Raw genomic sequence first — 16,429 nt, forward strand, 5'->3', positions numbered from 1 at the left:
AAAAATGATTTGAAATTCTGTCCAAAAACTTTGCCTCCTAAAGGTTAACTCATTAGAGAAAGCAATTTAGGAAGTCAATCCAGCCCCCAAAATACATGTAAACTGGTTTTGGTTGGGGGAAAGGAATAAGATGCAAACATTTACAAAAGAAACATAACAACTGCAGTTAAGATAGACTAAGGACTTGTTATGGGCCAGGCACAGCTACAAGTACATTACACATATTATTTCATTTAATCCTTACAACAGGCCTATAAAGGGGATTTATTAATCCCATTTTACAAATGGAAAAACCAAGGCAAGAGGCAGATCCAGGATTCAACCTCAGGAGTCTGGCTCCAGAAGCTGCGCTCTCATGGCTCACTACCTCCCTCTCCACAGTGAATCTGACTCTCCTGTCAAGAACCTCTTTTCAGACAGAATACCTACTCTGACTTGTGCCAAACTTTGGTCTAAGGGGTAAAAATTCAGAAACATACCATACGGTGAATCGAATTGTGTTGTTCCCTAGAAACAGGGACAGGTCCTCTGTCATTTGGTCCTGACTTTTCTTGTTGGCCACCATCACCATAATGTAATCAGGAAGTTCTTCATCTAGTTAAAAGGAAAAGTATATAAAAACTTTATGTTTTCCTCAATATTGTCTTCTACTTAAAAGTCAATGTAGTTGAAAATATAGATATAGCTCTAAAAATTAATATCTCAGCTCTACTAGAATTATGTTGGACAAGAAAGTATAGTTTTTCCCCTCTTCATTACATAGGTATTTCAATTACTAGAAGAATGGGAATTAGGAATATCTAACAAATACTTATAAAACTAGATATTGTGAATTACAGTATCAAACTTGAGAGTGTATTCATTGTCTTTTTATCTTTTCAATAATGCTCATCAATTTCAGAGAAGCTTCCAGAAAGCATATGGACATCCCTCAAGAATAGTAATTGAGTTTTGTCTAGTTTTGTGTTTACCTATGTTTCAAAATGATATTCATTTCTCAAGAGAACATCTTTATCCTCAGTAAAGGCAGATTTCTATTATCTCAGGGTAACCAATTTGCACCAAGAGCAAATAAACTAAAACCACCCAAAAATTATCATTTAAAAAATTTATTTAAATAATTTCAACTTCATATGCTCCTAACACAATGATTATGAAGGTGAGGTCTAGGACCAAAAACACCACCACCACAGTAAAAAGATAAGGAAGCAAAGGCATTTATCAAGAACTCTAATGCCCACCAAAAAAATTCCTTCAGATTTAATATCTTAAAGATTCGTATTTCTAAGTAGGCAGAAAGGTTCATTTCAGAAGTACTATCAGACAAAAAAAGAAGTACTATAAGGCATTTGTTTCAAGGAGAATCATCAAAAATCCAGTTCAAGAAAAGCACAAATATACTTAGCCCAATCTACAAATGGAGAGAGAGAAATCTAAATTTTTTACTGCTCTATTGGTATGAATATACAATTTATTCATTTTATGTCACTGGATATTTAGATCTCTTGCAATTTTACTAACAAAAAAAAATGTTGCAAAAAATTTTAGTCTAGGTGGCAACCCTGCCTCTGGAGAGTTAGTGTCACCATACAGTGTTATTACAAAACTGATTATACTCCCTGTGCTGTACTTTTCATCTATTTTATAACTAGATATTTATACCTCTTAATCCCCTTTATCTAGTTCACCCATCCCTCACCTACCTCCCCTCTGGCAACCACCGATTTGTTATGTGTATCTAAGAGTCAGGGTTGGTTTTAGTTTTTTTTATTTTTTACTTAAGTTATCTCTGCACCCAACATGGGGCTTGAACTCACGACACTGAGATCAAGAGTCACATGCTCTACTGACTCAACCAGCCAGGTGCCCATTTTGTTTTTCAGATTCCACATATAAGAAAATCATATGGTTTTGTCTTTCTGTGTGACTTATTTCACTTAGTGTAATACCCTCTAGGTTCATCCATGGTGTTGTAAATGGCAAGTTCCCATTGTTTTTAACGGCTGAATAATATTCCATTATAAACATATACACACGTATATATATCTCTTATCTTCTTTATACAGTCATCTATCAATGGACACTTGGGCTGCTTCCATTTCTTGGCTATTGTAAATAACGCTACAACATAACATAGAGAAACATGTTATCTTTTCGAATCAGTGGTTTTGTTTACTTTGGGTAAATACCCAATAGTGGAATTACTGGATATAATACTTGTATTTTTAATTTTTTTTGAAGATTTTATTTATTTACTTGACAGAGAGACAGAATACAAGTAAGGGGAGCGCCAGGGAGAGGGAGAAGCAGGTTCCTGCTGAGGAGAGAGCCCGACTTGGGGCTCAATCCCAGGACCCTGGGATCATAACCTGAGCTGAAGGCAGATGCTCAACTGACTGAACAACCCAGGCACCCCTATTTTTAATTTTTTTGAGGAACTTCCGTATTGTTATTGTTTTCCATAGTGGCTGCACCAATCTGCATTCCCACCAACGGAATGAGGGTCCCTTTTTCTCTACATTCTTGCCAAGTTCTTGTCTCTTTGATTCCAGCCATTATCACAGGTGTAAAGTGATACATGTGGTTTTGATTTGCATTTCCCTGATGACTAGTGATGTTAGTATCTTTTCATGTGTCCGTTGGCCATCTGTATGTCTTCTTTGGAAAAATGTCTGTTCAGGTCCTCTGTCCATTTTTTAAATGGATTTTTTGGGGGGGGGGTTGTTAAGTTGTGTAAGTTTTTTATATATTTTGGATATGAACCCCTTATCAGATGTATCATTCACAGATATCTTCTCCCATTCAGTAGGCTGCCTTTTTGTTCTTTTGAAGAAATCTGAATTTTTTTTTTTTTTAAAGATTTTATTTATTTATTTGAGAGAGAGAGAATGAGAGAGAGCACATGAGAGGGGGGAGGGTCAGAGGGAGAAGCAGACTCCCTGCCGAGCAGGGAGCCCGATGCGGGACTCGACCCAGGGACTCCAGGATCATGACCTGAGCCAAAGGCAGTCGCTTAACCAACTGAGCCACCCAGGCGCCCAGAAATCTGAATATTTAATGAAATCATGCAATATGATGTGAGGGAATATAAGTAGGAACAAGAAGACAGTCATTTATTTTCTTTGCACAGTATCAAAAGGTTCCCACTGTTTCTGGCAATTACAGCAAGTAAGCCTGGTAGCCTATTTATGCAAAGTGCACCTACCACCTATGGACTACCATTGGTAACCCAGGAAAGGTCAACAAAAAAAGTTAGAATGCTTTGCCAGCCTTCACAGATTTTCTCCCTCACAATGTCAATGATGAAAATGTGCTTTCCTGGGCGCCTGGGTGGCTCAGTGGGTTAAGCGTCTGCCTTCAGCTCAGGTCATGATCCCAGGGTCCTGGGACCGAGTCCCGCATCGGGCTCCCTGCTCAGTGGGGAGCCTGCTTCTCCCTCTCCCTCTGCCTGCTGCTCCTCCTGCTGGTGCACGCCCTCTCTTTCTGTCAAATAAATAAATAAAATCAAGAAAGAAAGAGAGGGGCGCCTGGGTGGCTCAGTCGTTAAGCGTCTGCCTTCGGCTCAGGTCATGATCCCAGGGTCCTGGGATCGAGCCCCGCATCGGGCTCCCCGCTCCGCGGGAAGCCTGCTTCTCCCTCTCCCACTCCCCCTGCTTGTGTTCCCTCTCTCGCTGTCTCGCTCTCTGTCAAATAAATAAATAAAATCTTTAAAAAAAAAAAAAAGAAAGAAAGAAAGAGAAAGAGAAAGAAGAAAAGAAAGAAAGAAAGAAAAGAAGGAAAGAAAGAAAATGTTCTTTCCTGGCACTATTAGCTTGCATTTTCTAACATTCTAGGTGAGATCCGTGGCTGCTCCAGTACAGGGTCAAGGCAGGGAAAGGCGGGAAGGAAGGATAAAAAGGAGCCCCAGGGAACTTCTGGGAGTAATGAATACGTTCATTAGTCTAATTACCATGTGTATTTGTCAAGACTTACCGAATTGTACACTTTAAATACGCCGTTTAATATACCAATGTTAATATACTAATTATATCTCAACCAAGCCATTGGAAAATCATAGTTTCCTCAGTATACAAAACAGAAAATAAGAATCTGTTGAAAAATTAACGTGTTCATGATACATTTCCACAGATTTCAGATTTCTCAAATTTATTTGAAATCTCTAATAGGGAAAAAGTGAGTGTTTTGGAGGTTTATGCAAAGTTCAGGCTTCTAAAATGTGAATGAAATTGTCAAGGATACTAAAAGAATTTTTTTAAATAAAAAATAACATGTGAATGAAGGACTGCTCTGAACCGTAATCGCCTTCCCACTGAAGTGCTCCATTTTAAATAAACACAAATGAGAAGTTATCACTCCTAAGAGTTGTTCGCCACCCCATGCCTTGAAAATAAATACTCAAATATTTGTTAAATACTATTGCTTCCATAACCTTAAAGGTTTCCAGGACTTTCTTACAGAGAGAGGGATTAGAAAGTCATCCTTTTCAGAAGGACAATGATGTATAAACATACAATCAGGTAGCTAACTGTAAACCTAAATTCGTAACGTATACTTTTATTTCAGAGTAACCGTAACCCCTGTTTTTCTACTTAATCAACACTTATTTAAAAAAAAAAAAATCATACTCTCTGCTAGGCCACTGGGACATCACAAATACTAAGTCTCTGCCCTCAAGAAATGTCCAGTAAAGAAACAGACACAAGTTGGGAAGCCATGCTAATGTGTCAATCACTGGAAGAGATTTCAGTGGATTCCAGAGGAGCACAGAGGAGTGACTCCTATGCCTTTGCTGGTATCAAGGACACAGAAGACCTGAGTTCTCTGGTCTTAAATCTGCTACTGACCAGCTCTGCTACTTCCAAGACTCCTTTTTTAGTGCTTTTTCTTTTAAAAAAAAGATTTTATTTATTTGACAGAGAGAGAGAGAGAGCGCGCGCGCGCACACACACACAAGGAGGGGGAGCGGCAGGCAGAGAGGGAGAAGCAGGCTTCTCACTGAGCAGGGAGCCGGATCCCAGAACCCTGGAATCATGACCTGGGCCGAAGGCAGATGCTTAACTGACTGAGCCACCCAGGCGCCCCTCCATTTTTTTTAGTTGTAAAAGAAATACTACTACCTGCCATTCCCACTTAGCACTGTGTTCAGGAACAAATGTAACTATATGAAAATATTCTGAAAATCAAACTGTTTTTATTTTTTAAACTATTTATATATTTTTACTATAATTCATTTCATATTGAACATTAAGCTTATAAACCAAGTTTTTAATAGACTCAAAATTCTTGGTTTGAGATTTTTGATAAATGATAGGAATCATCAATAAGACTGAACTTAGACTCAATTAACACGTGTTTGTGCTTTCATGTGCTAGAACTAAGAAAGTTTACGCTAGATGTTTTCTGTAGATTTCTTTTCGAACCAAACAAGTTCCTGACACATAGCTGGTATCCATCAAGTGTTGAAGAAATTAAATAATAAATCAATTCTGGTTCAGCTTCATCTTTACTTCTGAGCTTCAATTCTCTTATCTGTTAAAGGCTTAGAACAATCTTGACAAATAGTTTATAAAAAGTGCCCAGCATGTGGTAAATTAGTAGTTCTTTTTTTTTTTAAGGATTTTATTTATTTATTTAACAGAAAGATAGAGAGCACAAGTAGGCAGAGCAGCAGGCAGAGGGAGAGGGAGAAGCAGGCTCTCTGCCGAGCAGGGAGCCTGACGTGGGGCTCGATCCCACGACCCTGAGATCATGACCCGAGCGGAAGGCAGCGGCTTAACCAACTGAGCCACCCAGGCACCCCAAATTAGTAATTCTCAAACTGTTGGGTCTCAGGTTCGCTTTATGCTTGATGACCCAGGGTGGGTCAGTCAGTTAAGCTTCCAACTCTTAATTTCAGCTCAGGTCATGACTGAGTTAGCCACCTTCTTCATGGAACATTATTTTTACCTCCTAACACTGACAAACCAGACATACACTTGGATATTTGGCAGACATATTCTTGAAAGTGAAAAGAGGAAAAGAACTGATACACTTTGTTACCAACGACAAAAAGAACTTTTATGTGAATTATCTATTAATAATTACCATGCTAGAAAAACTGAGAATTTAAAAATCTTATTTAAAATAACATACTTATCACATGTTAATAAACCCATTTATATGACATAATTAACATTTTTATAAAATATAAATTTTCCAAAAAAATAACATAAAACTAGTTATATTTAAATATCTGGTTTTCAAAAAGACAGCTGGATTCAATTTCCACTTTTGCATTTAACCTGTTATGATATGTTGCTCTAATTGAAGAATATGACGAAAATCTGGCCTCACAAATACACAGTTGGAAAAGAAAGTATAGCTGACCCTTGAACATGGGTTTGAACTGCCTGGGTCCAATTATACCTGGATTTTTTTTGATACATGTATCAAAAACGCATGTTCTCTTCCTTATGATTTTTGTGATATTTTCTTTTCTCTTGCTTACTTTCTGTAAAAATAAAGTATAGAGTACACATAATATACAAACTATGTGTTAACGGACTGGTTATGTTAACAGTAAGACTTCTGATGAACAATAGGCTATTAGTAGGTAAATCTGGAGAGAGTCAAAAGTTATACTCATCTTTTCAACTGTGCCAGGGAGGGGAGTGTCCAGAGCCCTAACCCTAAGTTGTTCAAGGGTCAACTGTATTTTAAAAGCCTTTTCAGATAATGTGGACATTCTTCTGTGATACTACATCAAAACTCAACAAGTGGTAGTTTCTTAAAGGTAGGCAGCAATATGGAAACTAAAACTCTATCAATCACCTTTTTGTACCTTGTTACATGAAAATCCACTGATCCATCCTCTACTTTTAATGAATCTTTTTCCCTTGTATAATTTTGTAACATCATGCATTGATCATTTGAAAATCTACTGGTTCAGGGTAAATCACTGACATGTTGATACAATTCATTACAAGATACAAAAGAATCATTTGTTAATATCATCAGAACTTCTTTTAAGTACTGGGAAGCTTTCAAGTTCATGATGGCAGAAACAAACTTTTCAAAATTCTATTTTCACCTGAAAGCTCAACTTTTGTCATTGGTAAAAAAGTGTATCAGTTCTTTTCCTCTTTTCACTTTCAAGAATATGTCTGCCAAATATCCAAGTGTATGTCTAGTTTGTCAGTGTTAGGAGATAAAAATAATGTTCCATGAAAACGGTGCCTAACTCAATCACACAAATCCTTTCCCTTTAGACAAACCAACCTGTTTTAATACACAGAAGTACTTCATGAGTAATTCCTATTTTCTCACATCACACATTTAAAAGACGTAGGCAAGGACCAAGATTTAAAAAAAATATTTTTACTGCTTCACTAATTAAGTGAAACTGGCTTTTTAAAAAAATTCCCAGGAGAGGGGTGATAGGATTTCTCACAGAGTTTGCGGTGAGATCTCCAGATTCAGGTACCACCAGTTTAACTCATGCTTTTGCACAATCCAAATGGCAAGTACCCTTTCAGTATTAATGAGATAATAGTTTTGACTTCAGAGACCCTTGGCATCTCTCACACCTTGAGAACCATGTCCTAAATTACTTTTACAGGAGGCACCAGCTTTGGAGCCAAACAGACCCAAATCTCAATCCATAAAGCATTGCTCAAGTAAACACTCAAAGCCTCAGTTTCCTTGCTTGTACAAATAGGAGTATTACCACTTACCTTCCAGTGTTCTCCTGGATATTATCATGACCTAACGCATAGACAATGGTTAAGCACAGTGCCTGATCCAAAGTAAACACTCAAATTATAAATCATAAAAGCATAAAGAAAAAGAGAAAACATTACTGTGGCTGCTAAGAGGAAAGAGACAGGAAAAAAGAAAGATTTGAAAATAAAACTCACTGAACCGCGGCAGAGCCAACTGCCAGAAAACATTCATATGCAAAATAAGTTCTGAAATAAGAAGATCAAGAGGAAAGCAAAGAGAATAGGAAAAACAGAATCAAATAAACATGGAGAATAAGACAGAGCCTCAACAGAGGAGGCTAAACAATCTTAAAAGCACCATATTAAAAGGCGGTTTTTTTGGGGGGGGGAGCAAGGTTGCATATAGAGCTTTCAAGAAAAGACAATAAGAATAAGAAACCGCAAAGAATCAGATTTGAAAGTGAAAAGGGGTTTCTCCAAAGTCGACAGTACGAAGGGAAAAAAAAATGCATTCACTAAAATTCAATTAGCAGCAAAGTCTAAATTCTATTACGCTGACAACAACAAAAAAACTTACCAACATAAGCTCCTAATTCTTGCAATTTCCCCTTAATGGCACTCTGAGGGAAGAAGAGAAAGACAAACGTTGCGTGTGAGAAAAGGCGGAAAAGCACCCGGCTCCGTAACGCAGAGGCAACTTGGCAGCGGCGCGCACCTCGCGCCCGCTCGGCGCCCAGGTCCCAGGTGGGGGCGGGGAGGCGCCCGGGCCCCTCCCCCGTCCCCGCGGGCCCCTCCAGCCGCCGCCGAGCGCGTCTCTCGCCCGGCGCTCCACGCCTCCTTCCGCTCCCGGCGGCTTTCTCCAGCCGCGGCTCCGCTCGCCCGCCGAGCTCTCTGAAGCCCGTCGGCCCGAGGCGGCCCAGGCCGAGGAGGAGTCGTTCGCGACCCCGCAGCTCGCCGAGAGCCCCCGGCGGCGAGTAGGCCGCGGCGTCCAGGCCGGGCCCACAGTCCCCGTTACTCCTGACAACCGCGCGCCCGCCCGCTGAGGCCCGGCTTCCCGCCCCCGCCCGACGCGGGCCTTACCCGGATCTTGCGGCTGATCTCGGTGCCGATTTCCATGGCTCCCGGCGGGCGGCGGGCTCAGCACTGCGCGGCGCTTCGCTTACCCAGAGCCCCGCGCCGGCTCCCGGCCCCGCAGCTCCGCCGCCGCAGCCGCCAGCTACCAGCTCCCGGCCGCGCGATCTGCGTGACCCGCCCCCACCGGCCCGGCGCGCCAGGGAGAGCAGAGTCGAGCGCGCCTGCGCCTGCGCCTGCGCCTGCGCGCACCTGGGCCCGCGGAGTCTGTATTCGGGCGGCCTCTGCTGGCGGCTAGGAGAGCAGCGGCCGGAGGATGCCCTCGGTTTTTCTCCGCCGCTCCCGGCACCTGGAGAGTTCTCCCCTTTCCTCGCCCTCACTTACTCATTTTACGCTCTTTGGAAAATAAAGATGAATTAAATGCAGCGGAAAGATCCCTGGCTTTGGTATGATATCTGAGTTAGAATCCAGCTTTCACTGGCTTTTAATGTGATAATGGTTTAGATGATTTAAACCTTTAAGTCCTTAGTTTTCCTACCTGTAAAATAGACTGCCTCCTAGCGGTTGCATTATAATTACACTTGGAGGGAACCGACTATCCCGCGCAGGAGAACCAATCAATCACAGTCCTCTTTTTTTCTTTTTTTAAAAGATTTTATTTGGGGCGCCTAGGTGGCTCAGTCGTTAAGCGTCTGCCTTCCGCTCGGTCATGATCCCGGCATCCTGGGATCGAGCCTGGGTCGGGCTCCCTGCACAGCAGGACGCCTACTTCTCCCTCTCCCACTCTCCCTGCTTGTGTTCCTTTTCTCTCTTTTTCTGTCAAATAAATAAAATCTTATAAAATATTTTAAAAATAAAATAAAAGATTTTATATATTTATTTATTTATTTGAGAGAGCGCGGGGGGAGGGGCAGAAAGAGAAGGAGAGAGAGAATCTCAAGCCAACTTCATTGAGCGGGGAGCAGGCGTGGAGCTTGAGTCCACCACCCAGAGATCACCACTTGAGAGGAAATCAAGAGCTGAATGCCCAACCAACTGAGCCACCCAAGCACCCCAATCACAGTCCTTTCTAATGATTCCACAAGTACTGCTTCCCTTGGGTCGGTTTCTGCCTTCCTTCCCCCCTCCCCCACTCGGTGGCCCTTCCCCAAGATTTACAGTCACTCTCCTGCTCCTTCCTTTCTGAAACCCTTCCTTTAGAGAACTCTATTATTCTTAGGATTTCAGCTGTCATCTCTATGCTGAGAATAACCGAATTTTCTGTCAGCCCTGACTTTCCCCCTAAACTCCACTCCCAAATTCCAGATGACTTCAGGCATTTGTATTTCCCCCAAATTCAGCACATCAAAATTTACGTCTTCATTATCTTTCCCGTCCCCCACTCAGATTGGTTTCTATTCCTGATGTCCCTGTTTCTATCAATAACAGCTTAATTCTCCCTGTCCATGATCATAAAATCTAGGAATAAGCAGAGAGAGGTCTCCCTTCTCCCCCATATCCACTAAATCTGGAAGTGGTCCCTATTAGCTATCCATTGCTTAATAACAAATGACCACACACTAAACTTAGCAGCTTAAAACACACACATTTATCATCTCATGGTTTTCATGAGTCAGGAATCTGAGCACAGCTTAACTGAGTCCTCTGGTCAGGCTCTCACAAGGCTGCTATTGGGGTGTCAGTCACAGGCCGTGTTCTCATTTGGAGGCTTGACAGAGGAAAACTCCACTTTTAAGCTCACTGGTGTTGTTAGCAAAATTAATTCCCTTGCAACTTTATGAGGGAGGGCCCCAGCTTTTTCCTAGCTGTTTGTCTTGAGGCCACCCTCAGGCCATAGAGGTTGCCCACAGTTTCCTTGCCATGCGCTTCTTCAACATGGCTACTTACTTAAGTCCACCAAGACAGTCTCTCAGCTCAGGGAAGGCCCAGTTCCTCTTCTTCTCGGGGCTCTCACTCTGTTGGGTAACTTAGGGCCACCCAGGGCCTGACCCCAGAATCAAGTGATTTATGGGCTCATTACATCTGCAAAATCCGCCCCCCCCCTTTATTTTTGCCATATTCATTAACTAAAAGCAAGTCACAGGTGCTGCCCACTGTCAGGGTGAGGGGATTATACAGGGTGTAAACAGCAGGGGCAGGAATCATGGGGCCACCTAGGGTCTGTTTGCCACATGGCCCTTTATCTTATATAATCATTTTTTTCCTTCTGAATTCCTATAGCATCTATGTGGGAGCTACTAGGATGACACTTAATATACCCTCTGTAATATTAATTGTGTATGTATCCTCTCTAACAAAATTACAAACTCTTGTAGTTCTCCATTTCTCCAAAATTTCTTTCAGGATGCTGGACATATAGAAAGCACTTATGAAATATTTGTAGGATAAAATAAATGACCTAAATTAACAAAAGCATTCCTCATGGATTAATCCAACCATCCTGCCCTCATCCAACATTGATGAGAAGCAGCAGAGCAAAGTGAGAACAAGGACACCGGAGCCAGACTGTCTGGGTTTGAATCCCAGCCCTGCTACTCCCTCCTAAACCTTAGGCAAGTTGCTTAGCCTTTCTGTGCCTCAGTTTCCTCACCTGTGACATTCATATGATAGCAGTTTCTCCTTCATAGGGTTATGAGGATGAAATAAATTAAAATTTGGGAAGCATTTTTTTTTTCTTTTAAGATTTTATTTATTTATTTGAGAGAGAGAGAATGAGAGACAGAGAGCATGAGAGGGAGGAGGGTCAGAGGGTGCTTCTGGAGGAAGCAGGGAGCCCGATGCGGGACTCGATCCCGGGACTCCAGGATCATGACCTGAGCCAAAGGCAGTCGCTTAACCAACTGAGCCACCCAGGCGCCCCTAAAATTTGGGAAGCATTTTAAACTGTGTTTGGCTCACAGCAGCACTGTTTGTTGATTAAAAATTAAATGCCTTCTCAGAACCAGACACTGTGCCGGGAGCCAGAGCACAAAGATGAGCAAGACGGAGTCCCTGCTTTCATGACACTCACAATCCAGAAAAATAGTACATTATTTCTATTTATCCACGATTTCAGAACTAAGAATGAAAACACTTTTGTATCCATTACCAATTACAAAATCGTTAGTCAATATTTAGATAATATTGAAAGAACGTTTTACAGAGAATAGAAAATGTTTTCATTAAAATGTATTTGGAATAGGGAAACTTTTATTAAAATGTATTTAAGGGGTGCCTGGGTGGCTCAGTCAGTTAAGCGTCTGCCTTCATTTGGCTCAGCTCATGATCCCAGAGTCTGAGGATTGAGTCCACAGAACCCTCGGCAGGGAGACTGCTTCTCTCTCTCCCTCTGCCCTCCCCTCCCCTCCACCCCTGCTTGTGCTCTCTCTCTCAAATAAATAAATCCTTAAAAAATGTATTCAAGAAAGTGTTAACTGTCAGAACAATACTTTTAAAAGCTGCTTAAGAATGCACACATTTATAATAATAAAGAAAAGGAGATGAAAAGAAATGCTTTTACTTAAAAAAAAAAAAAGTGGGGGGAGCACCTGGTTGGCTCAGGCAGTAGAACATGTGATTCTTGATCTCTGGGTCTAAGTTCAAGCCCCACATTGGACCTAGAGCTCACTTAAAATTAAAAATTAAAAAAAAAAAAATTCACTCCCTCTGCCCCCTCCTCATGCTCTCTCTTCCAGCTTGTGCTCTCTTTCCTTATCTCTCTCTCTCAAATAAATAGATAAAATCTTAAAAAAAAAAAGTCTTAAAAAAAAAAAAGAACCCACACATTTAGACCTCAGGAGGAGTTACAGTGTCACAGGGTGCAACCCACTAAACCGATGGTGTTCAGTGTTCCAACACTGTTCAACGTGCTTCCCTGGAAGATGCAGCTTCATAAACCATATCACATCCAGAGGAAGATGATCATGACGATGACCAGAGAGAAACCCTTAAAGGAACAAAGGGTATTTACCTTGAAAAAGACTAAGCTAGACCAAGAGAATTCTTTTCTGGCATGGAAGGGCTCTCCAGTTCAGGATGAATGACCTATTTTGCTATAGGGGATAGAATGAGGACTAAATTTCAATAAATGACAATGCAGGCTAAGAGGGTTCTGGGTTGTCTTTTAAAGAGACAAGATGACAAAACGAGTGTTAGTTTTGAAGTCAGAGAGGCCTGAGCCCAACTCCATGGTGCCCTGAGTCCTCTAACACTGGCCTGTTCCTACCTCCAGCCTGCTCTCAGGGCAGCATTCCAGCTGGACATTGGGCATGTGCTCATCCTTTGCAAGCCTGTATATGTGTGTGGGGGGGGGCAGGAGGGAGGGAGGTAGGGTTTGGGGGTGGTTTCCTTCAGCCTGGAATGCTTTTCTCTTCTTTTCCTTGAGTTCTTTGTGAGCTTTTTTGTTTGTCCTTCCAGGCTCAGCTAGAAGCTAATCACAGTGATAAACCAGACATGACTATCCCCCTTAAAATATATTCTCATTAATATATTCCCCTACTACAATATATATGCATATATATAGTACTGGAGTGCATGTATGTGTGTGCGCACGCGCACGCTCCTAAGTCTTTGAGGACAGAGCCATACATCTTATTTGTCTTTCTGGCTCTTCCTACCCCTTCCCTCTGGGAATCATTATCTCTATGTGGTGGGAGGAGAGGGTCAGTCATTCAGTTTAGATTCTTGCAGAAGATGATAATTTACATAGTGAGGTAGAGTAGGTACTCTCCAAGCTATCAGAGCAGATTTCCTTTTTTAAGATTTTATTTTTTTAAGTAATCTCCACACCCAATGCAGGGCTCGATCTCACAACCCCGAGATGGGGTCACATGCTCCACCAACTGAGCCAACCAGGCGCGCCCTGAATTTCTTAACTCCTAAGAAAATATTAGTCAGTGCACCACCAAAACCACAATTTCCTTTCCTTTTTATTGATTATCTTTTTAAATTCAGGACTTTCTTTTTTAAATTTTATTTATTTTTTAAAGATATTATTATTTTTTTTTTTTTAAAGATTTTATTTATTTATTTGACAGAGAGAGATAGCGAGAGCAGGAACACAAGCAGGGGGAGTGGGAGAGGGAGAAGCAGGCTTCCCACTGAGCAGGGAGCCCGATGTGGGACTCGATCCCAGGACCCTGGGATCATGACCTGAGCCGAAGGCAGACGCTTAACGACTGAGCCACCCAGGCGCCCTTAAAGATATTATTTTTAACTAATCTCTACACCCAACATGGGGCTCGAACTTAACAACCCCAAGATAAAGAGTCTCATGCTCTACCAACGACTGAGACAGGGACCCCTTAAATCTTAATTATTTTATTAAGAATTATCTTCATGTGGATAAGTATTTATACTATGCCACTTTCTGGGTAACAAGAGGAGGTAAAGATACAGATATGTAATGGCTTATTTATCTACAGAGTATCTCTAAATAGATACAGAAGGTTATGGTAAACACTGGTTACTGGCAAGAGGAGAGCTGGGTGTCTAGCAGGCAGGGTGAGAAGGAGATTTTCACTGACAGCTTTTTATACTTTTTGGGGTTGAACCATACAAATTATTTCTCTTCATTCAAACTTAACCAATAATAATTTCAAGTCTGATGCTTTGAAGGGGCTGCTCATGTGGCTTATCACGGGGGAGTTACTGTCATATTAACATGGTTGAGAGAAAATAGAGTTTAAGTACTTGGTCAGCAAATGACACTGATGCAGTGAGGGTGAGGAAGTTCAAATCTGTTGTCTAATATCGCTTGGGTTTTATGATCATTTTCTATTTTTAAAATTCTTTTATTTTCTTCCCGATTCAATTAACACATTTTTATTTAGTACTTACTCTCTGCCAGTAGTTGTCCTAGGAATTCTAGGAGATATAAAAGAAGCCTTCATGAAATAGTTTTTAAAGCTCTTGCCAAGTGTGGAGATCACTGTGGAATGGGGTGTCTTGGAAGCAGAGAGCCTTGAATTGAGGCTTGGAGAGCAAGGCAAGACTCAGAAAAATGAAAGGGGGCGGGCGGGCAGGAGGTGCTATGGGCCAGGAGAAATAGCTTGACTGGGGCATTCAGGGGGAAGAGAGAAATTGAGAATGGCCAAAGAGGCTAGAGCAACTTAGAAAGGCCTTAAAGGACAGGCAGAAAAGCTAGCCTTGGGGGTCCCTTGGGAGTGATAGACCCAAGAGAGAGAGGTAAGCTTGGTATTTGCATGTAAAGGAGAGAGAACTGAGAAACCAGATGCAAGACCATCCTTGTTGCAATAATCCGGATGTAAAATGATGAAGGTTTGGTTTAGAATTGCGGGAAGTGGGTAGGAGGCAGAGAGGAAAGAAAGAAATCCTGAGAGATTGCGAAGGAGGAAATACCAGGTCTTGATGGTAGGCTGGAGATGAGAAAGGGAGAAGGGTCTCACATAATTTCAATTTTTCTAGCTCGGGAGACCAGAAAAGGGACTCATTTTCATGTCTCTTTTTTTTCCTCACACACAATTTGACCCCCTCATGGTGTACTGTTGAAATATCAGTTACAAAGAGAATTAATTTAATTTTTCTATCAGAAACACATGTAGTCTTACTTGCTTTTAGCTCCATCACCTGCCTTGAATCTTGGCCAGCTTTGTTCTCCCAGAGCGCTCATACCTCTATGATGTATGTGTGGTGTGTAGGTGTGTGCATCTTCCACTAGACCAGAAGTCCTCTGTGTGCAGGGGCCATGACATAGGCATAGTAAGTACTGCTAATTGTTGATGAAAATGAGACTTGAATAAAATCTAACACCAAAAAGCTTTCCAGAAACGGTTTTTTTAAAAATCATTTAAATTAAAATTTGCCAAATAAAAGCTTCCCTGCTCCAATCACTCAAACCACATGCCAGGTAAAGATCAAATAACCCTATTGTGATGGTGTTAGGGTCACACAGTTTTATTCCTCCGCTTAAGTGCTGTAATTCAGTTACAATAATGCGGCTTAAAAATACAATACCGTGTAATAATAAACACTGCTAATGGGGTCTAGAGTTAAATGAAACACTTCACATGTATTTTACACAAGTTACTGGACAGCGATTATTATTATTCTCACTTTAGAAGAGAGGAAGCAGGCACAGAGAGGTTACGAAATTTGCACAAGTTTACCCAGCTATAAAGTGTTGGCGCTGAAATTTGAACCTAAACTACTTGACCATGGAGTCCCCATCCCTAATAGCTCTACTCTGTTGCGTATTTATCCAGCTCTTTCGGAGACCGAGATGTTATTTGAGGCATATCAACCTTTTTGGGGGGAGAAGGGGACTTTCTCACCCAGTACTTTAAAGTGTTTTTCCTTTTTTATGGGGTATATCTTTAGACGTAAGCATGGAAGTAAGAAATAGAATATTTGAATTGTTTTCAGAAATGTACAACAGTAAAGGAATAACTCCAGCAATAATAGCATTTTACGGACCCTTTACCTGGAACCGAAATAATATCCCCCTCCCCTCATTTTTATTAAAAGCCTTGCTTTATTTGGAAACTCTTAAAATAAGTGGTCATATGATTAAAAAAAAAAAGCAGCGGCGCGCCCCCTCCCCGGCGGCCGGGCGCAGCTGTCCGCACCTCCCCCGCGCCCCGCCGCCCGCATTCCAACTGTCTGAGGTCACGGGCCGCCGCCGCCGCCTCCCCGGATCCGCCCCGCCCGCCCGGCCCAGG

General features: G+C 41.7%; 1 protein-coding gene across 6 annotated transcripts in view; it reads right to left on the minus strand.

Moving 5' to 3' along the window:
• ZC3H14 (zinc finger CCCH-type containing 14) overlaps positions 1-8,978 on the minus strand; it is a 48,053-nt gene extending 39,075 nt beyond the window's left edge. For 5 of the 6 annotated variants that reach the window (XM_031037827.2, XM_006742200.3, XM_031037824.2 and 2 more), the window contains exons 1-3: positions 8,781-8,978; positions 8,278-8,320; positions 480-594 (exon numbers count right to left, since the gene is read on the minus strand). In XM_031037827.2, the coding sequence (XP_030893687.1) occupies positions 480-594; positions 8,278-8,320; positions 8,781-8,816 (194 nt within the window). In that variant the 5' untranslated portion in view covers positions 8,817-8,978. The remainder of the gene's footprint in view (positions 1-479; positions 595-8,277; positions 8,321-8,780) is intronic. The other variant, XM_031037825.2, reaches the window with a different exon arrangement.
• Between the last annotated feature and the right edge of the window lie 7,451 nt (positions 8,979-16,429).

This window comes from Leptonychotes weddellii, chromosome 9 (genome assembly GCF_054177405.1).
Source record: "Leptonychotes weddellii isolate Sample4059 chromosome 9, ASM5417740v2, whole genome shotgun sequence".
Taxonomy (NCBI): Eukaryota; Metazoa; Chordata; class Mammalia; order Carnivora; family Phocidae; genus Leptonychotes; species Leptonychotes weddellii.